The following is a 23,893-nucleotide window of genomic DNA, read 5'->3' on the forward strand; positions in this document are numbered from 1 at the left end:
CTCGACTCCACCCGCCTAAACTCCCGAACGCCTTCTGCTTGGTAAAGGACGCGTCGACCTCGACCGTTTCCTCCCCTCCCACAAAGGTTTCATGTCTGTGCATCCCAACACTCGACGAATCACCGCTGGCGCCTTTCAGGAAACGAGGTTGATTCAAACGGGGTCTCCCGCATCGCGACGTCGAAACGCACCAATACCTTAACTCCCATACCTCCGCGTGAACACGTGGAAACCTGCACATACAATCTCTCAACTGGCCGATATGAACCCAGCACCAGGCCAAGGTCAAGGCCTGGCGGGTCGGGCGCCCGCTCAAAATGCCCAGGTTGCTGGCCAACCGAACCGACAGCAAGGTACCCTTTTATATCGGCCCGAGATGATGCGCGGGATCGCCTATCTCGGCGAGGAGGAAAAGATCAAATACGAGAAAGGGCTTGCTAGCCTCTGGAAAATGCACGACACCGCCCCCCCTGGGTCTCCTCAACAAGAGGATGCGAAGAAGAAAATTGCCGAGTTTGGAAGGATGCTCTCGCAAAAACTACAACAGCGTCGCCAAGCTCAACAACAGAACCAGCAGCAGCAGCAGCAGCAGCAGCAACAACAACAACAACAACAACAACAGCAACAGCAACAACAACAGCAACAGCAACAGCAGCAGTCCTTGCAGCAGCCCGGCCAAGCTCAGTCGGCGCAGCATGGCCAACAAGCTTCGGCTGCTCAGGGAGGCAGTGGGCCATCCGGCCCCATGGCCAATCCTCCTTCCCAACCACCCGCAACTGCTCCTCAGGCTGCGGCCGCCCAAGCGAGAACGTTGCCTCCCCATATCGTGAGCCACCTTAACGAGATCCAGTTCCAGGCTCCGCCCAACGTTCAGGACAAGGCGAAATGGCTGGAAGAGATCAAGACGAAGTACGCCCGGGCTCTGTGGCAGATGGATAATGCCCGCAGCGCGACCAAGTCAATCGAGCAGACCCTGCAGGAGAACCAGGCGCTGCCGCCGGAAGAGAGGAAGAAGTTGGAGGATCGCAAGGCGCAACTTCAGAAGCAATATACCGACGCAATCTCGTTTGCCAATCTCGTGCGGAAGCAATATGGTATCGGCGGTAACCAGAGGACAGCACAGAATGGCGCCTCGGTCGCCGCAAACCAGCAGCGTCCGCAAACTGCAGGAGCGCAAGGCGCCGTCCAGCCTGGCCCCGGAGTTAACAATGGAGCGCCTCCCGCAAACTCGATGCAAAACTCGACCGCTGCTGTCAACGCGGCCATTGAGGCTGCCAAAAAACAGCAGTTGGCGGCCGGCCGTGTGCCAGGTGCGGTGAATGCGCTGCCGGCGCAGCAAGGACCGCACCCCCAGCACCAGTCCCAAGGTTCGGCAACACCCGCACAGGCGCAACAGTCTCCGGTCAGCCAAGCGCCTCCGGCGCAACCGATTTCCTCGCAGCCGCAATCGCAACAGCCTCAGCAAATCCAGCATCCGGCGGCGCCCATCAAAGCCGAACCCGGGACGCAAGCCCTTCCTACGCCTCTTAACACGGCAATCGCCGCGGCGGCGTCTGTTGGTGGGATACCGTCCGCGGGTACGCCGACGCAGAATTCCGCCCGCCTCCAGACTCCGCAGTCGGCCACCCCGACGACCGCGAACGCCAATATTCGACCTCTCACGCACGCAGCCGCCGTCAATCTCGCGTCGCAGCGCCCCGGTGTGATTCCGGCACCGCCCACAACCGGACCCGGAAGCAACCAAGCGCCGGGACTTGGGGTGATGGGCGCAGCGCAGCAGCAAGGCCATCCCCACGCGCACCCGCCGCAACCGCAGCCCACCCCGCAAGCCAACTTGCAATCTAAACTCCCGATTCCGAAGGTGCTCCATGAGAAGGCCGTCCAAATGCCGACCCCCGTCCCTAACATTGGAGGCATTGGCAGCGCCGGTCGCCCCACCTATAGCGGTGGCGGCGGCATTGGAGGCGGAGTCATGAATCAGCCCGCGCTTCCCAAGACCCCGGCATATCAGCTCGAGGGTGAGGGCGAGCGCATACTCAACAAGAAGAAGCTGGACGAGCTTGTGCGCCAGGTCTGCGGTGGTACGGCCGAGGGCCAAGAGGGCAACCTATTGACTCCCGAAGTAGAGGAGGTGAGTAGAATTCAATACTTGATTCTTGCGGTCGGAAATGCTTCTTCTGTTTATATTATTCTCTTGCTGACACAAACCAGTCTGTCCTCAGCATGGCCGATTCGTTTGTCGACAGTGTCCTTCACCAGGCTTGCCGCAATGCCAAGGAGCGGGGCTCCAAGGTGCTCGAGATCCGCGACATTCAGCTTGTGCTGGAGCGGACCTACAACATCCGCATCCCCGGCTACTCGAGCGAGGAGCTGAGGACCGTTCGCAAGATCCAGCCCAACAGCTCGTGGATCAAGAAGATGAGCGCCGTGCAAGCTGCCAAGGTTGTCCCCGGCAAGGGTGATATTTGATTGGTTCTATCTTTCTCTCTCGCTTCCCGCACCAGCTTCGGGGATCGTGCTACGGTTGCCCTGGTGTATTCTGGGGGGACTTATTTCTGGTATCGGCATTCTGGCTTCTCGGCAGCTCGGGTTGATCTGGCAGCGGGCGCAAAGTACTCGCTCTTTGCTTCGAATATTTGGGGGACACGCCGGCTTTTTCTTTGCACTTATAGCATCTGGCGTTCGGACGGACGGATACGGGGTGGGCTATGAACAGCGGGATATTCTCTGCAACGGATGAACAAACTCGTCGCCGCATGATAGTTTTCGTTTCTTTGCTGCCTGGCTGTCACGGCTCGGTCTTTTTGAAGGACTTATCTCGTATCTTGGTTGGTGTTATGTTGCGTGGCGACGAATTCGAAATGTTATACACAGAGTATTTTGACAACCCCTGTTTAGTGCTTTCGTTTCGCCTTGAACCCAAGTTGAGACACGAATCCTTCTCTATAGCACGAGGATGCTTTCATACATGATCTCGAACTCACTCCTTACCTGTTCGCCCCAGAGGAGAGATGGTTTGACGTTCCTATTATCACCGCCTTTTACGAGTATTATCCCTCTTTGGTCTCTCTCTCTCTCTCTCTCTCTCCCCCCCCCCCTTTTTTTTTTTTTTTTTTTTTTTTTTTTTTGTAGTTCTCCTTGGTCGTCTAGTTCGAGTGTCTCCGGGGTTATTCTACCAGCGAATGGGTGACGAACAGTCTTTACGCATAATTACGTTCTGGCACTGCCCATGAACAGATTGGTTGATATGTTCCGCATTGCGAAATGCTTGTAAGCTTATTATTTTCATATCTTTCAGTGGCGTAGCCAAGGCTCTGTGTATGTATGTACATACCCGCTCGGCGGCCACGATGGGCATGGGGCCTTGAAATGCCAGGATATTGGAATCGAAATACCTTAGCTAGGGCAACCTCCACTTCTCCAGTCGTGTTCTGGTCCATGTGCTGCGCTTTGACAGATTGCAAGGAACCTCTAGTTGTTCGCCCAGGAAGCCACGGCACTAAGTTAGCGAACCTGTTATCCGTAGTGTACGTATTGCGGCGCCTGAAAAACCCTCTGATGGAGGTGAAGCGACGAAGACCCTCGATGGGGAATGACTACCTTCTATTCCAGGCAGTGAAATCAGGGCTTCCAGGTTCCTGCTGCTGCCCAGAGTCAGGCCCCAGCTGAGAGTAGCAAGAGCAAGCGAAGCTGGGTCCAACAGGCAGCAAATCGACAACGTCACAAAGCGGTTACTCAGCCCAAGTGGGCCTGAGGCGAGCCGCATCCACTGCCCGCTGCCCTGTTGCGGGCGCATCAGTTTTGGCGCAGCGTATCGCGGCAGGTACTGCGGCCCGAGCTTCTACTTCTCTAAACGCAACGGAATGCCGCTAAGCTAAGGTACCAATCCCAGGTCGGGTACCTTTACCTACCCTTCCCCCCCCATTGTGCCGCTGCTCGTGTCACGTTTGGCGACTGCCTCCCAGGTCCCAATCTCCGACTGCCCTCGAGCTTTCGGAGTCTTCCATTTCTGCATCACCCATCGCCAACCCTAGCACAACAAAATTCCATCCACCGCGGCGATAGTAACTCTGTGTGCCTGTAGCACATTGCACCTGCGCTCCAGGCACTTTTTCGTCCTCGCGCTCGCCGTGGCCGACCTTTGACCGTCCGCATTCCAACAAACCGTTTCGGGGCGGGTTGCCCACCTGACCCACGCCAACAAGCCGCCGCGCCTCGCGATCGTCCCGTGTTCCATCTCGAGCTCCATCTGTCTCTCATCGGCGGGAGCGCATCCGAGAAGCTCTACCGTTCGGGTCGATTTTCGAACATGCCCGGCAAAACACCTGACAAAGAGCCCGTCGAGAACGGCGGTTACCGCGGGGGCAAGGACCTCAAGCCCAAGGGCAAGAAGGCCAGCAAGAAGGAAGGTGACGACGAGATGACCGTGGTGGTGCCTCCGTCAAAGTCATCCAAGCAGTCCTCGGTCCCGCCGCCGAACGACGCCGAAGGCGACGTGGCCATGGACGACGCGGAGAAGACTGCCGAAGGCGAGGCCAAGGTCGACCCCGTTGCCCAGACCATCAACGGTATGCCCAGCGCCATCTGCTGCTTCAGGCCGCCGATACTAACCAGGGATCGTGTCCCACAGACATCAAGAGCAATTTCGCCCTCCTAGACCGTGCCGTCGCCCTTTTCGACGCCCGGTTCTCCCTGCGGGCCTTGCGATCCATCTCGTCGATCAGGAAGCGCCTCACGCCCGATATCCTCGCCCAGGCCATCTCTGAGACTTACGCCTCGTCATCGGCGAGCGCAAATGTCGCGAGGCAGATGTTGCTGGCCATCGGCCGGTCGGACGTGCCCCTCGGTCAGCAGCTCGGACCGGACATGGAGGTCGACAGCGAGCCGAAGCCGTCTAGCAAGAATGGCGCGAAGAAGGAGGCCAAGGAGGTGATTCCTGAGGTGGACGTCTTCCTCGGTATTCTCACACAGGTTCTCCTGCACGACAGCAAACAGCACCAGCAAGGCTTCGAGTTCTCTCAATTCCTGGTTGACCAGATCCGGTCCCTCAACCGCCGCACTCTCGATAGTCTCGCCGCGAAGGTCTACTTCTACGACTCGTTGTTTGCTGAGCAGATTGCTCCGCTGCCGCCGTCTCTTCAGTCGCCAATCGTGTCGATTCGACCTACTCTCCTGGCTGCTCTCCGGACAGCCGTGCTGCGCAAGGACGTCGACACACAAGCCACGGTCATCGTTCTCCTACTTCGAAACTACCTCCTCACGTCGCACATCTCGCAAGCCGACCTCCTGGTTTCGCACACGCAGTTTCCCGAGAATGCCGCGAACAACCAGGTTGCCCGTTTCCTCTACTACCTCGGCCGCACGCGTGCTATTCAGCTCCGCTACACTGAAGCCCACGAGCACTTGACGGCCGCGACGCGGAAGGCCCCCTCGAGCGCCTGCGCCCTCGGTTTCAGCATAACCGCTACCAAGCTGCTGCTCGTCGTAGAGCTGCTGATGGGCGACATTCCCGACCGGGCAACCTTTCGCCAGCCGAACATGGAGACGGCCCTGCGCCCCTACTTCCTGCTCGTTCAGGCCGTCCGCGTCGGCAACCTGGGGGATTTTGAGACGATCATTGCCGAGCACGCCGATGCATTCCGCCGCGACGGTACCTACACGCTGATTCTACGCCTCCGCCAAAACGTGATCAAGACGGGCATTCGCATGATGAGCCTCAGCTACAGCCGCATCTCGCTGCGCGACATCTGCATCCGCCTGCATCTGGGCTCCGAGGAGAGCGCAGAGTATATCGTGGCCAAGGCAATCCGCGACGGCGTCATCGAAGCGACGCTCGACCGTGAGCGGGGGTTCATGAAGAGCAAAGAGGTCGGCGACGTGTACGCCACGCGGGAGCCGGGCGAGGCGTTCCACGACCGCATCCGCGCGTGTCTGGCGTTGCACGACGAGAGCGTCAAGGTATGTTTTCTATCTAGTTTCTTACCCCGCTACACGTCATCCCATATCGGTCACGCCTTACTAACGCGGGATCTTTTTCACTCTTCTAGGCTATGCGATTCCCCATGAACCAACATCGCCTTGAGCTTAAGAATGCGCAGGAGGCCCGTGAGCGCGAACGTGAGATGGCCAAGGAGATTCAGGAAGGTGATCTGGACGAGGACGACCTCGGCGGCGAGTTCGAGGGCATGTAATTATCCCAACCAACCGTGCCATTTGCACCTGACATTTCCATCACCCTTGGGTTCTCTGTAAACTTTATGTCTGAAGGGAAGAGGGGGGAGTGGGAGAGAGTGAAAGGGCTGGGAGGTTGAGTGAGGGTAGTAGTAGGAAGAATACGACGGAGATTCAATGGACCTGGAACGCCCAGCTCCCTTTTATCATGGCCGTGGTCACCATGACCGGTGCTTGGTACGCAACATCAAGAGCCAGGTTGCTTTGAGAGGAATGGTGATGCTGCATCATGGTTTTGGTGGCGATGGCATCTGCGGATTGCTGTCCTGCCATTTCAGTTGGACTAGATGAATTGCTGGGCTGCATAGATTCCAACAATCAGCAGCGTTAATTAAGCAGGAGAATGGAGAAGGACTTGAGCCACCCAAGCGTAACATGACCAGGAATTTGCAGGATCGACGCCGTCGTGTTTACGTAGGTTTACCTTGACTTCATCGGCACCATGCCGCTCCGCGGTTGGTGGGTTGCTAGGGTCAGATGGTAATTTTTTTTTTTTTTCGTTTTTTTGGGACTACGTTCGAAACTCGTTATCAAGCTGGGGAGACAGAGTTGGATGTGCTTTGAGCGTCGGAAGAGAGCCGAGGATACTCCCCCAGCAACGAGGGCGATGAGACAAATGCAGATTGGCACATCTACAAGGCTGAAGCCCTTGGCTCAAGCCTCCATACCGTGCTTTCATTTTCCGAGGTAGAACGAGTCCGATGTGGACAGCAACTGGTCCCTCTCTCTTCAAACAAGTTTTGCCCTCTCGTGAGAGGGTCGCTCGGTGCTCGAGTCCCCATGGTGGATGAAACCGTACTCGAATCGGCCTCATTCTCCAAAACCTTGGAAGCACTTCATATCTTAGCGACCCTGGCCTCATCCGTCCGTCCGGCATCCACGCCTCGCCTGCAGCATGCACGGTTAAGGGTTGAGCATTTAATTAGCCATTCGTCTAGACCCGGACGAGCATGGCTGCTGTCGGGCTTTTTTTTTTTTTTTTTTTTTTTTTTTTTTTTTTTTTTTTTTTTTTGGGGGGGGGGGGGGGGTTAGAGGGGGCGGAAGTCGATTCTGGCAACCCGTCAAGAACCTTCCAGCTCCTATAGGTTCTACGGACCCCAACGGTATCCGCGCAGCTGAATTCCGCCATTTGAATCGGCATAAGTGTCCGGGGGCGAGCTTTTTTCGAACCTCGTCCTCTCACTTCTCTCAGCACGAGAAGGGCCGGACACAGCCGTAACCGGCCGCCCGCTGATTTCGCGCTGACGACCACGCGGTGTGTTGGAAAAAACCGATCGTCGTCGTGCTTGGCTGATTATCCGCGGCCCTCTGGGCTCTCATCCACCTCCTTGCGTATCTCCTCGAGCTCGACTCACCCTTCCTTCCCTTGGCCGTCCACTCGCTCGCCTCTTCCTCTTCCCACCGGGACTTGCGTGCGCCCCCCGGCGGGCCACCCAATGATCCCCGCCACGGTCCCGCCACCATCTCCCCGCTTCGTCCTCACCCGCGGCGGAACCGCCTTCATCACCGTCATCGTTCTCGCCGTCCTCACTATCACCACGACTCACGACGTCCCGAGGAGCATGGGGGCCGGGCTCGGGGTACTGGACCTCCCGATCCCAGGCGGCGAGTCCCACGGCCGGACTGCGCAGCCAGTTGCGCAGCTCATGCAGGAGCAGGCGCGCGTGGTCCCGCCCCAAGAAGTCGGCGAGCATCGCCTCGGCTTGGCCGGCGCTGCCCTGTATGTCGACCGTCTTGAGGATGGCGATGATGTACTCGAGGAGGAACTCGGCGTTGTTGCGGCGGCGGCGATCTTCCCGGTTCGTGCTGGTCGCGGTGCTGGCGGGACCGGGCTCGTCATTGGTGGTGGTGGTGGAGGAGGAGGAGGAGGAGGAGGAGAGGAAGGAAAAGACCTGGAGCTCGCGGCGGATCCAGAGCCGGGCACGCGAGACGAGGTGCGGGGTGGAAGCAAACTGGGCCGGGGTCGGGTGCGGGCGGTACCGGGAGATGCGGTTGGATCCTATGTCTTCTCTGGGGGGTTAGTCGAAATCCGTGGCGGGAACATAGCGCGGGCAGGGGGAAAGGGCTCACGGAGAGAGTATAGCTGGTGTCGGTAGACGTAGCGGCGCCGCTGGATGGCCTCGTCCACAGTGGGAGGCGGTCTCGGCGGCCGTCTCTCTCTCTCCCGGAGCAGGCCGCTTTGGGAGGCGAATCTTCGCCGTCGTATTGTGGCGTCTAAGGAGTTTGTGCTGTTCTGGGCGCCTCCCCCGTCATTTCGAGTCCTGGGCGCGTTGGGCACGCGATAGAAGACCTCGGCTTTCTGGTCGTCCGCACAGCGAACCTTGTAGACGTTGGCCTTGCATAACGGGCAATTTGGGTGTTCCTGAAGCCAGCTCACGAGGCAGAGGAAGTCGAAATGGGCGTGGCCGCAGGGGAGGGCGGCACAGGGATCGGAAATGGCATCAAGGCAGATTACGCAGCAGTCGCGATCGCGAGACTCGTCGGAATCCGCGGAACCCAGTCGCGTTGTCTTGATCTCGGCAAGTGTAGCATTCAGGACTTGGGCTTGGATATCTTCTGGCGCGTCAATAGCTGCTCCAGCATCCATGGGCTCCCGAGACGTCAATAGTCGATGTTCTGGGAGAGAGGAGCCTGTGGTTGCGCATCGTGAACCCAGGTCCATGTCAAGATGCACCTGCCCCACTCTGATCACGGTGCCCTGGTGTTGCCGAGTTTGTGGCCTTGTAACCACCTGTGATTGCGGGGCGGTTACACCTCCTTACCTGTAATTACCACTGCAGTTCGCGCCAAGCATGATCTCATGTGGGGTCCATGGTTAAACGCGTCTCGATCGAGAACGCGTCTTGAATGTTAATACCCACTCACGCAAAGTCGTGTTCCGGGGTTCTGTCCTTCGAAGTGTTGTACCTTTTCCTTTCCGTCTTCCTCCGGGCGATTGAACCCCGTCCTTCATGAACAACATCACAACCCAAGCTCGATGCCGCACAAAACAATGGACGAGCAGGCCAGGGCGGCCTATGAGAGTCAGTGCCTCCAACTGCGCGCCGAGCTCAAGAAATGGGAGAGCGACTGGGCAATTGCGCACGCCGGGAAGAAGCCCGGCCGTGACGACATCAAACAAAGGCCAGACATTGGTACGTATGCCCCCCCCCCCCCGCCTCGTTCGATGCGTGCGTGCTCTCTTCGGCTAAGACGCCTTCGCGGACTGCAGCCCACAAATACAAACAGTACAACAAGCTACGCGACATACTCGCAGGCAAGCTCCCGCCCCCGCCGTCGGGTCCCGTAGAAGACGCCCGCGGCCACCAGCAGCGCAAGCGGACCCAATCCGAGGCTGCCCTCCCTCCCCAGACCCCATCCAAGAGATGCAAGCCGGCCCAGACGCCAAAGAAGACGCACCTTTGTCAGTCCGACGCCGTGGAGGCCGGTACTCGCACGCCTTCGGCACGTCACGCCGCCGCCACCCCCTCTATGAATCGAGCGTCCCTTACCCCGGCCGCAGCGATGCCGACCTCGATCAGCCCAACTCCGCAGAGAGACGGCCGCGTCCTGGGCCTCTTCGACCTGCTCGGTCGCACCCCATCGGGGTCCTCTGCGGCCCCACCAACTGCCGACGCCCACCCCGTCGCGGCGACTCCCAGTAAACGATGGACCAATGATGCGTTCCCCCAACCAACAGCGATCCCATTAACGGCCATGACGCCGACCTCTGCCCGCTTCGCCACCACGCCGCAGTCCAGGCGCACCACAGCCAGGGCTGCAGCGCCCCTCCACAGCAGGAGGGACAACGGCAACGCGCCCTTCAGGACCCCGACGATCGATCGGAACTCCGAGGAGAAGCCCAACGGCAACGCCACACCTTCAAGCGCAACCCCGTCCTTCCTGCGGCGGCGGACCGTCTCGATCGGAATGTCGGCGGCGGCGGCCAGCAGAACGGGCCTTGCGCGCGTCGATGAGAAGAAGGAGGAAGGGGCCGCCAACGACGGCGGCAGAACGGACGAGGAGGACCACGAGGAGGAGGAGGAGGAGGAGGAGGAGGCGTGGAGAAAAGTCGGCCCGCTGAGGCTGCCGCGGAAGCTGGGATTCGGACGGAGCCTGAGCAGCGTGGTTGCCGACCTGAGGAAGATGGAAGAGGAAGCCTTTGGCGACGACGAGGAGGCTTTGCGGGAGATGGAGATGGCGGGCTCGAGCGGTGGCGGGGGAATCGATCGACCTGCCACTGTTGACAACACGATGCGGAAGGGAGGGGCCGGGACCAAGGATAGCCAGGGGGCGGCGGTCCAACTGGGCCGCGATCCGCCCGGTAAGGCGAACGCTCGAGGAACAACGGGGCCCGCGGTTGGGCTGCTGTCCGGCTTCGACGAGGAAGGGCTCTACGACAGCCCCGACGAGGAGGAACAGAAAGGAGCACAGCAACAACCCCTCCGGCAGTTCAGGAAGCGCGGCCAAAAGCGCACCACCCGGTTGGTCAAGATGCGGCCGACCCGCACCAAACGGCCTACGCAGGCCAATGTTGAAGACGAAAGTCACGAAGCGGAAGTCGACGACATGGTGCCCGAGACACAACTGAACGCGTCTTCGGAGCCCGCTGCAGCAGCCGGTGACGACGGCCTGCGCCTCTCGGAGGTTGACTCCGCCTCGGACGCTGACTTTGACGCCGCCGCCGCCGACGACGACGACGACGAGGAGGAGGAGGACGAGGACGAGGAGCGAGGAGGCAAGCCCAAGACGAAGAACTCTCGGTCAGCAACGGCCAAGAACAAAGACAAGGACAGTAAGACCAACAACGGCCGCAGCGGCAGCGGCGACGGCGGCGGCGACGGCGACGGCAAGGACAAAGGCGAAGGCGTCATCAGGCGGGCCGTGCGCAAGGTCAAGGCGACGGCGCACGCCAACTTCAAGCGTCTCAAGCTGCGGAACTCGGGGGCCAAGGGCGGGCCGGCGCACAACAGTCGGTTCAGGAGGAGGCGGTGAACGAGCAAGCAAACAAGCAGGCAGGCAGGGGTGGGGGCGGCCTCCGCATGGAGCTCTCACAACCATTTAACGACTCACTACTGCATGGGGTGGCATGGCATGGCATGGCATGGCATGGCGTATGGATCGTTTTGCAGGTATACATAACATACCCGGGGGTGCTGGGGCGCGGTCGCATGGCGTTGGGAGCATGGCTTTTGTGTGGGAATGGTTGCTTGGTAGAGATGGGTCTGGGTCTCCTGCTGTAATCGCTTTCAAATACCCGCGGAAACGCTATTCTGTATGTCCTAGCGAGTGAACTGAACTGCCAGCTTTGGTGAACAAGTGCACCCCGTCCAGGGCTTCGTTCTGATCACGGTTACGCCACAGACATGGGCTAAACCTCGCCGTGTCCCGGTGAGAGAGTGTGGCTGCCATAGTTAGACCATGTTAGCGAAACAGTTCTTATCTGGAAGTTTGAAGGTGGGTTGCTATCAACTTCAGCTTTATTGAATCTATAAATACAAGGAGCAATCCCTACAGCTAAGACTACGCAAAACAATTAAATATTCTCGCCGCCCAACGACTCAAGTGCTACATAATTCAGACGCTGCCAGAAAGGAGACATAACGACGAGTTGAATAATGAAAATCCGAACCACGGAATAGCTGAGAGTGGATGGGCAGTCATGGACATGAATTACCTGCCCTACTAGATTCCCCCATTCTTAGGTCTGGGCAATGTAGTTCAAAAAAGCCCAGGCCTTCGCAGATCATCAGCGTAAAGCAAGCGCACAATGACTTATCTAGTCATAATTGAATCTACAACCACCACGCTCCCCAGCCTCACCGTCGTAGTAACAGTAGCAGTATCGGTGGTAGTCACCGTCTCCTTTTCCGTCACTGTCACGAGCTGTGTGACTATCACTGAGACGGGGCCATCGGCTGCGCCGTTCGCCGAGCCGGGCGTCGAGGTTGTTGTTGTTGTAGACACTGGAGGCTCCATCTCCGTCTCTGTGGGAGTTTCGGTGGGCGTCTCGACCGACGTGGCACTTGTCGTGGTTTTGGCGGTCGTACTCTCAATGGGGATGACGACGAGCGACTCGCGCGTCGACGTCGACGATGACAACGATGTCGTAGTGCCGCTGGTGGTTGTCGAATGGGGCACGGTGGTGAAGACAATAGAGGGAACAGAGAAGTTGCTTCCGGGTGGACTCTTGTGAAAGGGTGGTCCCTGGGAGGTGGTCGATTCGTCGGGAGAAGGTGGCAATGCTGTTGGGTGGATGTTCGGATCGATCGTGAAGGTAATGGTTGCCGTTTCGGTACCGACTATTATGACTGCGGTGCGGGTGATAGGCTGGATGACCGCTGTGTCGGAACTGGACATGGTACTGGTCTCCGAGGATGGCGACTGAGAGAGGGAGAGGGTACTGAGCACTGACGAGTCGGCGGTGGTGCTGGGTTCGACAGTCACCGTTACGGTCTCGATGCCGCTGGTGATGGTAACGATGGATGTGCGGGTCCTACGGCCGGTCGAGCTAGCTGTGGGCAACGCATCGGCCGATGAATCGGTTGAGGTTGAGAGTGTAGTCGAGGCCGTTGCCGACACGGTGGAGGACGAACCCGGCAGCAGCGCGTCCGGAATCGATCCGAGAACTTGTTTGGCCAGGGCAACGTCGGTGCAGCCCAGAACCGCGCCATCGGTTGTGTTCATGGGCATCGCAAGACAGGCAGTGCCCGACTCCAAGCAAGGGGCAATATCCCAGGTACCACCTTCGGCGCAGGTGGCGACCCCCCCTGCGATACATGCGACTTGACCTTGACTGCAGGCGGTTTGTTCCGTCAGGGTTGCAAAGATTTTGTTGTAGCCACGCGCCTCCTCGATATTGCGCTGGTACACGTCCGGCAACACAGTGGTAGTCGCTGGCGGCGGTGGCTCTAATACTGTCGGGATGTCCGGGTTGGGCGACCCTGTGACGACGGGGGCCGTAGAGGAGGAGCTGGAAGAGAGACCGGCAGAACTGGGAAGCCCTGTGATCGTGGCGGAGCCCAAGGTAGTCGCCGTGGCCGTTGAGTTCAAGAAGAAACCAGAAGTCGATGAAACCTGGCCGGACCCGGTACCCAAGATGAGCGTGCCAGTGGTAGAGCTGATACTTGACAACAAATCAGAGCTCTCCGGCGCTGTAAGCGCCGACGAAGTGGACGATACATCTGGATCCTGTCTGAAGGGGGTCACCACAGGCCCCCCAGTCGTCGTGCTCGTGAGGGAAAGCTCGACAGCGCTGTGGAGCAGTGTCCCACTGGACGTTGAAGACCCGAGGCCGCCTGAGAGTGGACTCTCTGAGCTGGAAGAAGTTGGATTCACCGTTGTCATCGGAGTGACAAAGGTGGAGCTTTCTGAGAATACACTGGATGTCAACAACGACGACAGCGATGATGTGGCTGACAAGGCAGGAATGTCGGAGCACTCGGCGTCGGTAGCAGTCGTTATTATTGCCGGCAGCGACTGAGAAGCGCTCTCTGCTGAATTACTCGCCACGCGTTCGGAGCCGGATTCTGCTTGCCTTGGCATCCTGAGTGCCTGTGCCCGTCGCCATGATTGGTTCCTCAGAGGGCCCGCATCGGCGGAGGCGACGAGCGACAGGGCGTGTAATATCAGTGTTATCAGTGTTGTCGTACGCATCCTTGCTGCGCGCGTGCGTATGAGCGTATGAATATGTGTCTGCGTGTGTCTGCCTTTCTGAAGCAGATGACGGGAAGAGGGGAAAAGACGTCAAGACTGTTGCGGAGAGGGCCTGCCCGAGACAAGAACAAGAGAAATAAGACTAATGAGGAGAACAAATCAAGACAGGCTTGCTGTCGCGGGATGATTAAAAAGAAGTATCCGTTCTTTGGCGGTTGGCGGTTATCACCAAGCCAGCCTGGAACAATCAACGGGCAATGAATGAATGACAAAGGACACAAATGGTGACAAAAAGGACCCGGCCACGAACAGCCAAAAGATATGGACAAGGGAAAACGACTGGATGACCACGACGGACCTGGTAGAGGAGAGAGGGGAACGGAGAGGTGAAAGATATGCAGGGGAGAAGAAATGACTAGAGTTCCGAAGAGCGACCGCTGAACGATGACTCCATCGTCTCCTGGTCGCCGTCGCAAAAGAACAGCAACGCTGTCCGTGGTAAGGTAGCTTTGAGCTATTGTCCCGTCTACCCAAGCGCGTCAGGCGGCCGACGCGGCGCGGCGAGTCGAACGGTCAGGATTTGTCCCTCGGACCTGGGAGGGGGAGCATGGTGTGCTTCTTCTTCAGCATGCGAGATGACGGGGGTGCCTGCGGCCGCCATGGTCGCGTTGATCCGCATCCAATCGCCTCACAGAAACCTGGGGATGTTTGAAAAGCCGCCATGTTTGACGGGCCCCTCGGGCTGTGTGCCCTTGCCTCGTAATTCTCAATGTTCACTATTTGTTTGGTGTAAGCGCCTCGTCTTGAGGCGACCTTCCGTGCATTTTGGTGGTTGTTTCTGGATCGCCCTTGCGGCAACCGCGGGCGAGTTCTGATTGGCTGGCTACGGAAAGCAGGCGCGGGATTGAGAGAGGAGAGCCAACCAAATTTCCCACCTTAGCAAGCACTGAAACTACTGGGTAGCAAGAAGCATGGGGTTTCGGTGGTCTCGACTTCTGTCTCTACGCACTCCGTGCCTACCTTAAAAATATATGCACCTTATTCTTCGGAGAGAGAAGAGGGATGCACTCGTGGCCGTTTGGAGTTTGAATCTCTCAGTTTTGTTCGCCCAATGTTTCAAAATTCAATGCTGTCACCGCAATGCAGAATCTAGACTCCGTGACAGAAGCTATGCAATCCGACTTACTAATCGGTAAACTGATGTAGGTCGTCGCCGTTTGGCCCTGGTTCATCGCTTCCCAGCTCTTCCGGTGCCCACAGTCGAACAATTGTCGGGCCTGCCCTTGCTGGTTTTCCCCCTTCTACAGCCGGGCTCGGCGGAACCAGGGGTCGCGGATCTGCCAGCCGTGCCCGGGCATCATTACCACGCCCCGGCATAGGCCTGGGCTCGGGTGCCGTGAGTCGTGGCGGAGCCGGCGTCGATTCCCTGCTTTCTAATCGTCCAACTTTGGAAGATCGTGCCTCTGGTATTGCCTGCTGATGCTGGGACAGACGCCGTTTCCTGATCATGTTGATGTTGGCTGATAGCTCTTGCGAGCCCCCGCGACGACGGCCAGCTCGTTCAGTCGTATCTGGCGCCAAGGTGAGGTCGATAATCTCGCGAAAGTCGCACTGTTTGTGCTCGTTATCCGTTGCTACTACTCTCGGCTCATCCTCGACCGCTGCAGTGAGGTCGACAATCTCCCGGGGCGTGCTCGGACGGCGTCCGGTCCGCTTCACCATTCCCGCATCCACAACCGGCGTCCCCTCAAGGCTGACGCCCACACTGGTGCTCGCCTTTGCGCTCCCTTCTCTCCCCTCCAGTGTGGCAGAGCTGAGAGCCCATGCCTCGCGGAATCGCAGCCCCAGCGCCAGCGCCATCTGCCGGGCAACACTATTGCCCACCAACTTCCACTGGTCTGCCATTGTGCCCAGCAGTACCTCTTGATCCGGGAATCCCTGCGCCCTCCTGATCTCCTGGACCGTCAGCGGCCGATTATCGATCCAGTGCAGGCCCGAGCCAGCCCTCGCGTCCGTCGGCTGGCTGCGCGTGGTCACCGTCTGGAAGACGTCCCCCGGCCTGACGCGGCGCCATCCCTGCGAGATTGGGCTGACGCGAGCGCCGTCGGCCGGGAAGAGGGCCCTGTCGGCCAGCGTCATGACGCCGTCGCCCCCGCGCCACGCCCTGGCAAAGGACATACCGTACGGGTGGGTTGGAATGGCGGCGATCTGGTGGCGCAGCTTGGGAGTCAGGCCGGTGCAGACCCGATGGTCTGGGAAAGCTACAGCGGGCTCGGCCTTCCCGTCGCCGATGAGGGGCAGGTCGGACGTGCCTTCGGCCGCGCTGACGTATTGGAAAGGCGTCGGCCGGAAGGACCGGCTGACAAAGGGCTCGCCGTTGCACATCTCGCCGAGGCCGCGGGAGTTGACGCCAGGGTAGTGGGAGTGGGATAGGAGGGGCGCGTCTGGGAGGTGTAGGCCGGGCGCCGCAAAGTAGAGGAAGACGCGGCTGCGGCCTTGCGGCGCCCCGTGAGACCAAGCGTCGCCGAGTACGAGCTGGGCTTGGTAACCCATGCCGACTATGGCGCAGAAGAGCTGCGAGAGGACGTCCTGGGACCGGTTGTGTCGGGCTTGGACGATGGCCACTACGTTCTCCAAAATCCCGTACTTCGGCCTGTAAAAGTCGACAAAGGACGCAAAGGATGCCACCAGGGACTGATTCTTGACCTGTGCGAGCGTCGTTTTGTCCAGCGTGAGTAAAGAGAAGCCGGGACAGGGGCTGCCGGCCGAGATAAACTCGACCTCGCCTGGCCGTGGAACATTCTCCGCGTATTTTCCTTGTAGCGCACGCCGGAGCAGGTCGTCAACTGAACCTAGAAAGGGCTTGATTGACTTTGGCTCGGGGCTATTCGCCATATAGGTGTGGATTGCCCGGTCCCAGATGTCGTTCGCCCATAACATCTCGACCGCTCCGCCCTCCTCGAGTCCTCGCCCAAAATTGCCGCTGCCGCAAAAGAGATCCATGCCCCTGAGCCTGCGAGGGACTGGTTGGGCAGGGTCGAAGCCCTGCCGGAGAGAAGGCGGGAAGTCGCCGTCAAAGGGCACACATTTTTCACCTCCGTCATCCCCGGAGACAAGATGGTGGGTGATGTAGAAGAGATTACCGGTGCCGCCCCTGTCATAGGGGGTCGGTACTGGCTCCGTCGGCCTGAAGAAGCGGACGGCGCATTTCCCAATTATCTTGTCCGGCTTGGCCACCACCAGTTGATCGGTGTAGACCAGTTCGTTTGGGGCGGTGTCGGCTTGCGGGTCGACTTGGCAACGACGGAGGAGCCTCCGCAGCCGCACGAACTGATGATCGCCTTGCCTAAAGACTTTGACCACCTCGTACGGCTCAGCGTTGGCTTCCGGTGACTTGGAGAGTACGGCGAGGACAGTATCGCCCGTCTGGTAACCGAGCTTCTCGCGGCCATGCGAGCATACCATATGAGCTTTCTGCAGAGTCACCCAGCGGCGGTCCTCGACGAGATAAGTTTGGCGCACAAAGAATTCTCCTCCGCCGCTCTTTTCCGGGCTGCCGAACCAGTCAATATTGTGCACACCCAGAACCTCGTGCTCCTTGACTTGGGAGCGGTGGCCCTCCTGACAGGTGCAGTGGTCGGACAGGAATAGCTCGTTCGGCCAGGGATATTTCATCATACAGCACGGCGTCTCGACCGGCCGATAAAACCAGGTAACATCAAAGCTGCGGGACCCGTCCTTCGCAACGTGGACTCTCTGAACAAGGCCAAACCATCTGTCGTCCTTCGCAGCCCCCTTGGACGCCATATTGCGCCATTTGGTATCTGTCGTCTCTCCATCGCGAGGCGTTGAGATGGTGTCACCGACTCTGATTCGCTCAATGGCGTCTAGCGGGATAAAGCAGGCTTCACTAGTACGGGTCCGCTTGCTCGACGGGAGCCTGTCGGGAAGTGCCGAGGACCTCTCGCCTGACATGTCCGAATGTTGCCGTACCGGGATCCTAGCACGAGCGATCGGGTTCTCGATAGCTTTCAAGATCTTGCCGATAACCATGTGCCCGAAGCAGTCCTTAACGTACGGCGTCACGATGGTGGGGGCCGCGCTCTCCCTTCCCTGCACGACCATCGGGAGCGGCGGCGAGACGGTCTGCTTGTATCTTGTGAAGAAGACGGTCTCCTGGAACAAGGGCATCGAGAGCGCCTTTTTCCGGCCCAGGACGCCGTTGACCTCCTTCCAAATGAAGTCAATGTTCGCGGCGACCGATGTGCGATAGTCACCACTCGGATGCTGTGCCCGCCAACGCCGGAATTCTGGCGAGTTGCCATGTGTCCGGCGCAACCAGCGCATGAAGTGCGCCTTGAAAGAGTTGATCTGAACCGGGCGGCCTCGGTCTATCATGGCGGCCGAGAAGTCCACAACATGCTTGGCCAAGTCAGCCACCCACAGGAACGGTGCGTAGAATCGGTCATATTCCTTGCTCGGCTGGGTCAGGAGGTAGTACACATCCGCCTTCGAATTCAGCCTCGACCGAGCCCAGATCTGCCCTCGAACGGTGGCATGCTCGGTGCCATAGTTCCCAATGGGCAGCTCCGAGACCTCGACGCTTTGTACGTAGTGTCTAGTGTCACCGACGCGAAGCACACCATCAAAGTAGAACTGATCGTGCCCAATTCTCGTCGCCATGTGCTGGAGCGGTCGCATCTCGTAAGGGTATATGGCCGAGTTGATGTAGAAAGTAAAAGATTCGAGCTCAATCTCGGCAAACCCTTTCTCCTTTCGAGACCGGGCGAGTTCGAGCAACGAGAGGACTGCATCACTTTCCGGGGTGGGTGGTAATGGCGGTACGTAGCCTTGATACTGGGACTTTGGGTGGACAAGCGTGGACGGCGGCAACTCGACACGAATGTGCTTGCTGCGGCAAACTTCGTACGCAGCGGAACCAGACGAGACCGACCCCTGATCGGCGAGGGTCTGGGAGGAGGCTCGTGATGACTCCGGCAGCGGAGGATCCCGGCCGTTCCCCCGTGGTAGCCCAAGGACAACCCCCTCATTTTGACTTTCGACAAAGGGCCGAGAGTCAGACTCGAGAGCGAGGGCGTGGATTGTCGGCGTCCCCGCAGGAGCTGCCTCCCAATCTTGACCTTGGAGTCGCAGTGACAGATCGGGTCCAGCCCGGGTCTGGCCCAGAGGATCATGCTCCTCGACTGGGCATGTCGCCGATGCACTCATCGGTTCTGCAAACGTGATAAAGAGAGACTGTGATGATGGTAGTTTTCGCTTCTCGTGGCAAGTGATATCGAATGAGGCCGAGGAACGAGCTGCTCTCCTGGAAGGATTTTTTTTTCCCAAGAGCCAGAAACTATGAAGAACCTGGCCCAAGAACAACCCAGCCTGAAGGCAGGTTGAACATGGTGCTGGCCGGTAATAGTGAGTGAGGGGGATTGTGGAGGTATGAATGGGTGAGAAGAATACCTTGGAGAAAGTGAATAAAGAAAAGGAATGAGAATGCCTGCAAACGGGGGAATGGAGAGAAGAGACCCCGGACTAAGAAGAAATCCACTATTTGTTGCATATAACGCCTTGTTCCTGGCCAGCAGCGAGCTGCAAAATAGCACCGAAGCGACAGTGATAATAGGAATAGTAGAGATTCATTATTTTAAATCCAACAATCTCAACTTGGAGTCGCGGCCATGCACTCCGTATGGACTCTGGGAACACCGCAGCGTAAACCGACGATGAAAGTGGCTGCTGCCAGACGAGAGGCGCGCAGCAAACGCGCATTGGTGACGCGCCGAGGAGACAGGGGTCTGAATGAACGAGGAGACGGAATTGGCCAATCGGCGGTTAGAGAAGGTGCAGGGAAGGAACAGAGCGAACAAAGAAGTCTGGATAAAGTTAGCACGGTCACCCCCATGTTTCCCTTGCCCGTAATGCACGAATGTAATCCGTAATCTGTAGACTCTTTTGTTCATGAAAAGGTTCCAGATTCCAGATGGGCTCTTCTTGGGTCCGGCCCGGACAAAGACGAGGGTGCAGAAGCAGGAACAACACGGGAAATTTAGCGGGGCCAAGGGCAGAAGGCATCTCCTGTACGGAGTAGTACATACGCCTTTAACTGTAACAAGCGTTCTACATAACCTTGAATTGTACATGTATGCGCATCTGTACACCAGCCGAAGCCTCTCTCGTCGGCCTGATCTCACTCGGGGTCCTCCTCCGGCGTGTCGGTGGAGTTAATCATCTGCCTCAGCCGCGGCCAGCGTTCAATGACCACCAAGTCCGTCTCCAGCTCGGGAAGAGCCTGCTCCTCCGTTGGCCCTTGCCAGCCCTCTTGAGGCCAGAACCAGGTGCACCCCTTTTCCCAGCGCAGGTCCTCCAGCCGCTGCCTCAGCCGGTCCAGCTCGGCCGGCTCGACCAGCTCCCTGCCCATCTCGGCAAAGTAGGCGATCGTCCGTATCGTGTAGTGGTAGTCGATGTTGTGCGACGTCTTGGCTTCCTCGCGGATGTATTCCTGGTCCCACCCGTCCAGCAGCCAGTCCATCAGCCGCACCATCCCTTTGTGGTCGCCGCAACACGCCAGCGCTAGCATGTATTTGTGCAAGGGGCGTCCGACCACGTTGAAGCGGAGCATCCCCGGCGTCGCCCAATCGTCAGCCTCTTTCATTTCATCCTCCTCCTCCTCCTCCTCCTCATTGATCGTTCCGACCGCACGTCCAGAAGGTGCGTCGGCTCCCTCTAGCCGCTCGTCGGGCACGGGCGATGTCAGCATCTCAAACGTCTTCACCGCATAGCGGTGCGCCCTCCAGAGCAGCTTCTCCATCACGGCGGTGTCGGCTATGTACGGACGCGGGACCATTTTGCCGCCCTCGACTTTCTCAAAAGTCATCAATTTCAGCGCCTTGCGAATCATGAGGCAGAGCGCCTCAAAGGCGACCGGGTCGATGCCCTTGGATGCCGTAGTCCGCTCGTAGATGCGTAGGAATGTCGTCAACGTCTCGAGAACGTTGAACTCGGCGCCCCGTTGGCTGTAGAGGACCTTGCGCCCCGCCAGCGCCTGCATGATGGTGTGCCAGGGCTGCCGGTCACGGTGCGCCGCCTTGGCGTTGTGCGCCTGGAACGCCGTTGCGAGCGTGATGGCCTCCGGGATCGAACCGCCCTGATACACCTCACCGGACCGCCGTTCGTGCTCGCCGTTGTCTTTCGCATTCGCGTTATTCGCCACGTGTGCACCTTCGGCATTTGGTCGGGAGTCGGGCCTGGCGCTCTTCTCCTGCGGCGCTCGGGTATGGAGGCGGCAGAGCATGGCAATCCAGGCGTTGAATATGTTGAGCGGCAGTTCGGACAGCGCTTTCAGGCTCTCGGCGTCCGCCCGTGAAGCAGGTACGCGGAGCGCTTGGATGCAGGGCTTGTATGGACTGTCGCCCAAATATCGCAATGCCGTCGCCCTCGAAGGCGAATTGCGAATGAGAACCGCAAGGCAAAAGCCGGTCGGCCTGAGCTTGTCTTGTAGCAACATGAGGTCGTACAACTCCTCGGGACTTGGAGGCGTGAGCCTGGCGATTTCGAATTCGCTTAGGTTGCTGTCGTACACGGGGAACGCTTCCTTCACATCCCCTGGTCGGATCGCTGGTGACTCCGATGCTGGGCGGGCATAGAGCTTTTCGAACATCTCGCCGTAGATTTGCGCCGTCGGCCGAAGTCCCGGCTCGGGCGGGTTCTCAAACACTATCCAGGCTTCCCTGGCGTTTCTTGTCGCCCGCAGTTGCGCAGCCCACTCGGCGAAAATATTATGACTGGCCAGTCTGCCCGAGTAGAACGCAGGAGGGAGTGATCTGGTCTGTATTGTGGGAGCCTGGCCGAACGTCGACCCGCCAAGCGCGCTCAGCGCTCGGTCGACGACGTCGTCGCTGTAGCCCGCCGCTCTGACGAGAATGCCAGCCTTGGCACTCCTACTGAGGTCGTCCTCCGGGTCCCGGCGCTCGTCTATCCCGTCCAAGGTGCGCCGGTACGGTGGCCATGTCTGTGCTGAACGGTCCGCATTTCTCGCCTCGCCCTTGGTCTTACGCAAGGCGATGAGGACCGCCCTGACAGCTCGGTACCCGTTTTGGTCCATGACGAGAGGCGGCTCGGCGGTCGCCGCAAGCCGTAGGAGATGTCTCTGTGCGGCCCAATTATGCTCCATATGGTCGATGGGGCGGACCCGTGCTGGCCAGGAAAAGTACCGGAGCGACTTGTTCAAGACCAATGACCGAGCCTGGTATCCAGTCAACGCCCGTGCTTTACTATCCAGGCGCATCGTGCCGATGTAATCGGCCGTCAGACGAGCGAGCAAGGGCATGGCCGCAGGCCACCCCTCCCGGCAATGCCACACGAGCCGGTAGAGAAAGACTAGATAATGCCACCACGTCACGGCACGTCCCTGCCCTTTGTACGCCGGGTGATTCAGCTCGTCCTGCGGGCGGTCAGCCAAGACGTAATTTTCCCTCATGAACTTCAGCAGCCCGAGAAAGGTGGCCGGCTCATGAATTTTCTTGTCCTTGGCCAGGAGCAGCTGCAGGAGAAACAGGGGTTTGCGGCATTTGCTTTTGAGAAACCTCTGAATCTTGGCATCTCCGCGCTCGGGGGAGAGAATCCAGAGCCACTGTTTGATGTCGGCCTCAGAGACGCCAGTCTGGCTCTCGAGCTCGGCCAGCCGGGCCTTCCACTCTTTAGTCCCGCCCAAGTACCGCTCTATCTTCAGTTCCACGCCACGCCGACGAGCCAGAAGGGTGTGTCGCCGAAGGAAGGCCTGCGCCGTCAGCACCGGAAGCCGCAGGCTACGATTACCGGCGATAGCCCGTGCGAGCCTCCATTGTTGAGCAGTCCAGGCACGGTTGCGCCAGCGGTGTAACATTCCGATCACCTTGGAGGGCGAATAAGGCGGATAGTCGTGATTATACGGCGCATGCTTGCCAGGGTCTTCCAGCTCCCACTCCTTGCCAAGACGCTCTTCGGCGTGCACTATCCAGAGTTCTTCCTGCTGCTCCTGCTCCGTCATGTCGCTGAAGCCTGTCGGAAGCGCTTTCAGCTTGGCCGGATCTGTCGGAAGTTGCAAGAATGGCAACTCGTGGTCTGTGTTCTCAAGCGGGCTCGACTTCTCTGGCGCCGCGTCGCCCGTAATCTTGCCTGCTGTGGTCCCAACCACTTGGTCCGGCGTCGTTCGCGCGTGTTCAAATGGCCGCCCACACTCTCCTGTACCGTTCACACAAGGCAGTGGATCGTCAAGGACCTTCCGCGACGTGATTGCATCTTCCTTCGTCTCTCGAAGGATCTCGTCGAATGCGTCTTGCTCTGAGGATTGTCTTTGCGGGGCACCGACAGCTTTGACCATCCTGGTCGGTTCAAAGGGCCCGGGAAATCTCTCGGACGCGTCTCGATAGCATCTTGACCCGTCGCCTGGGGGCGCTGCGTTGGCTATGGTTGTGGCGTAGCGCTTGTAGACGTAAGACTGCTCCGGCTGTCGAGGTCGGGCCTGCGACGCCAACTCGGTGCCATCGTAGTCGGTCGACTTCCAACGAGAACTTGTGGTTGTATAGCTGAGCCGCTAGAAAGCAATTGAAGTCAACAGCTTGAACGGGAACGGGAACAAAAACGTAAAAAAAGCACCTGCGACGACGCACCAGATGAACGAGCGCTCTGGATTTCTCGGCCCGTCTCAAGGCAGTGATTCGCGCGCTCAGCATTGCCCCTAGTTGCCACTCATCGTAGCAAGAGCATTGAGTAGCTTTGGCCGCGATAGCACCAGCACTCGCGTCCTTCAACCTCTCCGTCGCGGGACCGTGGGACACGATGAAGCATTCGAACTTTCGCATCCAAATCCACGACACTAAAAGTGTGGAGCCCCACTCTGTTTGACGCTGGACCCACCCTTAGGGGCGCGAGAGTGGGCACGGAAAGGAATGCCGCCTACACTAGTTAACTCGATGTGGTTTCTGGGTGTGCTCAGTTCCCCAAAGGTGCACGAGAACCCCTGTAGCTTCGCACATCA

General features: G+C 58.8%; 8 protein-coding genes across 8 annotated transcripts; 5 read left to right on the plus strand and 3 right to left on the minus strand.

Moving 5' to 3' along the window:
• Positions 1 to 376: 376 nt before the first annotated feature.
• Positions 377 to 2,469, plus strand: P884DRAFT_202353 (transcription initiation factor TFIID subunit A-domain-containing protein; the record flags this gene model as incomplete). The annotated part of the gene is made up of 2 exons (XM_069438417.1): positions 377 to 2,131; positions 2,212 to 2,469. 2 exons carry the CDS (start codon positions 377 to 379, stop codon positions 2,467 to 2,469), a joined length of 2,013 nt encoding a protein of 670 aa, XP_069296791.1.
• Positions 2,470 to 2,541: 72 nt separating this feature from the next.
• Positions 2,542 to 3,046, plus strand: P884DRAFT_31317 (uncharacterized protein). The gene has a single exon (XM_069445227.1). The coding sequence runs from the start codon at positions 2,709 to 2,711 to the stop codon at positions 2,970 to 2,972; it is 264 nt and encodes an 87-aa protein (XP_069296792.1). The 5' UTR covers positions 2,542 to 2,708; the 3' UTR covers positions 2,973 to 3,046.
• A 915-nt stretch (positions 3,047 to 3,961) lies between these two features.
• P884DRAFT_245092 (proteasome regulatory subunit C-terminal-domain-containing protein) lies at positions 3,962 to 6,634 on the plus strand. Its single transcript, XM_069440408.1, has 3 exons — positions 3,962 to 4,568; positions 4,631 to 5,958; positions 6,048 to 6,634. Exons 1-3 carry the CDS (start codon positions 4,310 to 4,312, stop codon positions 6,189 to 6,191), a joined length of 1,731 nt encoding a protein of 576 aa, XP_069296793.1. The 5' UTR covers positions 3,962 to 4,309; the 3' UTR covers positions 6,192 to 6,634.
• Positions 6,635 to 7,547: 913 nt separating this feature from the next.
• Positions 7,548 to 8,818, minus strand: P884DRAFT_202639 (uncharacterized protein; the record flags this gene model as incomplete). The annotated part of the gene is made up of 2 exons (XM_069438445.1): positions 7,548 to 8,236; positions 8,302 to 8,818. 2 exons carry the CDS (start codon positions 8,816 to 8,818, stop codon positions 7,548 to 7,550), a joined length of 1,206 nt encoding a protein of 401 aa, XP_069296794.1.
• A 306-nt stretch (positions 8,819 to 9,124) lies between these two features.
• Positions 9,125 to 9,611, plus strand: P884DRAFT_31362 (uncharacterized protein). Its single transcript, XM_069445232.1, has one exon. The coding sequence runs from the start codon at positions 9,209 to 9,211 to the stop codon at positions 9,518 to 9,520; it is 312 nt and encodes a 103-aa protein (XP_069296795.1). The 5' UTR covers positions 9,125 to 9,208; the 3' UTR covers positions 9,521 to 9,611.
• A 316-nt stretch (positions 9,612 to 9,927) lies between these two features.
• P884DRAFT_278304 (DNA replication/checkpoint protein) lies at positions 9,928 to 11,205 on the plus strand (the record flags this gene model as incomplete). The annotated part of the gene is made up of 1 exon (XM_069443173.1): positions 9,928 to 11,205. The coding sequence occupies one exon, from the start codon at positions 9,928 to 9,930 to the stop codon at positions 11,203 to 11,205; it is 1,278 nt and encodes a 425-aa protein (XP_069296796.1).
• Positions 11,206 to 11,985: 780 nt separating this feature from the next.
• P884DRAFT_202363 (uncharacterized protein) lies at positions 11,986 to 13,866 on the minus strand (the record flags this gene model as incomplete). Its single annotated transcript, XM_069438419.1, has 1 exon — positions 11,986 to 13,866. One exon carries the CDS (start codon positions 13,864 to 13,866, stop codon positions 11,986 to 11,988), a length of 1,881 nt encoding a protein of 626 aa, XP_069296797.1.
• Positions 13,867 to 15,051: 1,185 nt separating this feature from the next.
• P884DRAFT_202610 (uncharacterized protein) lies at positions 15,052 to 23,236 on the minus strand (the record flags this gene model as incomplete). The annotated part of the gene is made up of 4 exons (XM_069438442.1): positions 15,052 to 17,742; positions 18,127 to 18,837; positions 20,141 to 21,022; positions 21,089 to 23,236. The coding sequence occupies 4 exons, from the start codon at positions 23,234 to 23,236 to the stop codon at positions 15,052 to 15,054; spliced, it is 6,432 nt and encodes a 2,143-aa protein (XP_069296798.1).
• Positions 23,237 to 23,893: the final 657 nt, after the last annotated feature.

The sequence above is a fragment of the Thermothelomyces heterothallicus genome (assembly GCF_042370625.1).
Source record: "Thermothelomyces heterothallicus CBS 202.75 unplaced genomic scaffold P884_scaffold_14, whole genome shotgun sequence".
NCBI lineage: Eukaryota > Fungi > Ascomycota > Sordariomycetes > Sordariales > Chaetomiaceae > Thermothelomyces > Thermothelomyces heterothallicus.

Excerpts from the sequence above, each read along its gene's own strand:
- P884DRAFT_31317 (XM_069445227.1), top strand. The coding sequence starts at position 2,709 with ATGAACAGCGGGATATTCTCTGCAACGGATGAACAAACTCGTCGCCGC.
- P884DRAFT_245092 (XM_069440408.1), top strand. The coding sequence starts at position 4,310 with ATGCCCGGCAAAACACCTGACAAAGAGCCCGTCGAGAACGGCGGTTAC. Across the intron at positions 4,569-4,630 it reads CGTTGCCCAGACCATCAACG|ACATCAAGAGCAATTTCGCC; the intron begins GTATGCCCAGCG and ends CGTGTCCCACAG. Across the intron at positions 5,959-6,047 it reads TGCACGACGAGAGCGTCAAG|GCTATGCGATTCCCCATGAA; the intron begins GTATGTTTTCTA and ends TCACTCTTCTAG.
- P884DRAFT_31362 (XM_069445232.1), top strand. The coding sequence starts at position 9,209 with ATGCCGCACAAAACAATGGACGAGCAGGCCAGGGCGGCCTATGAGAGT.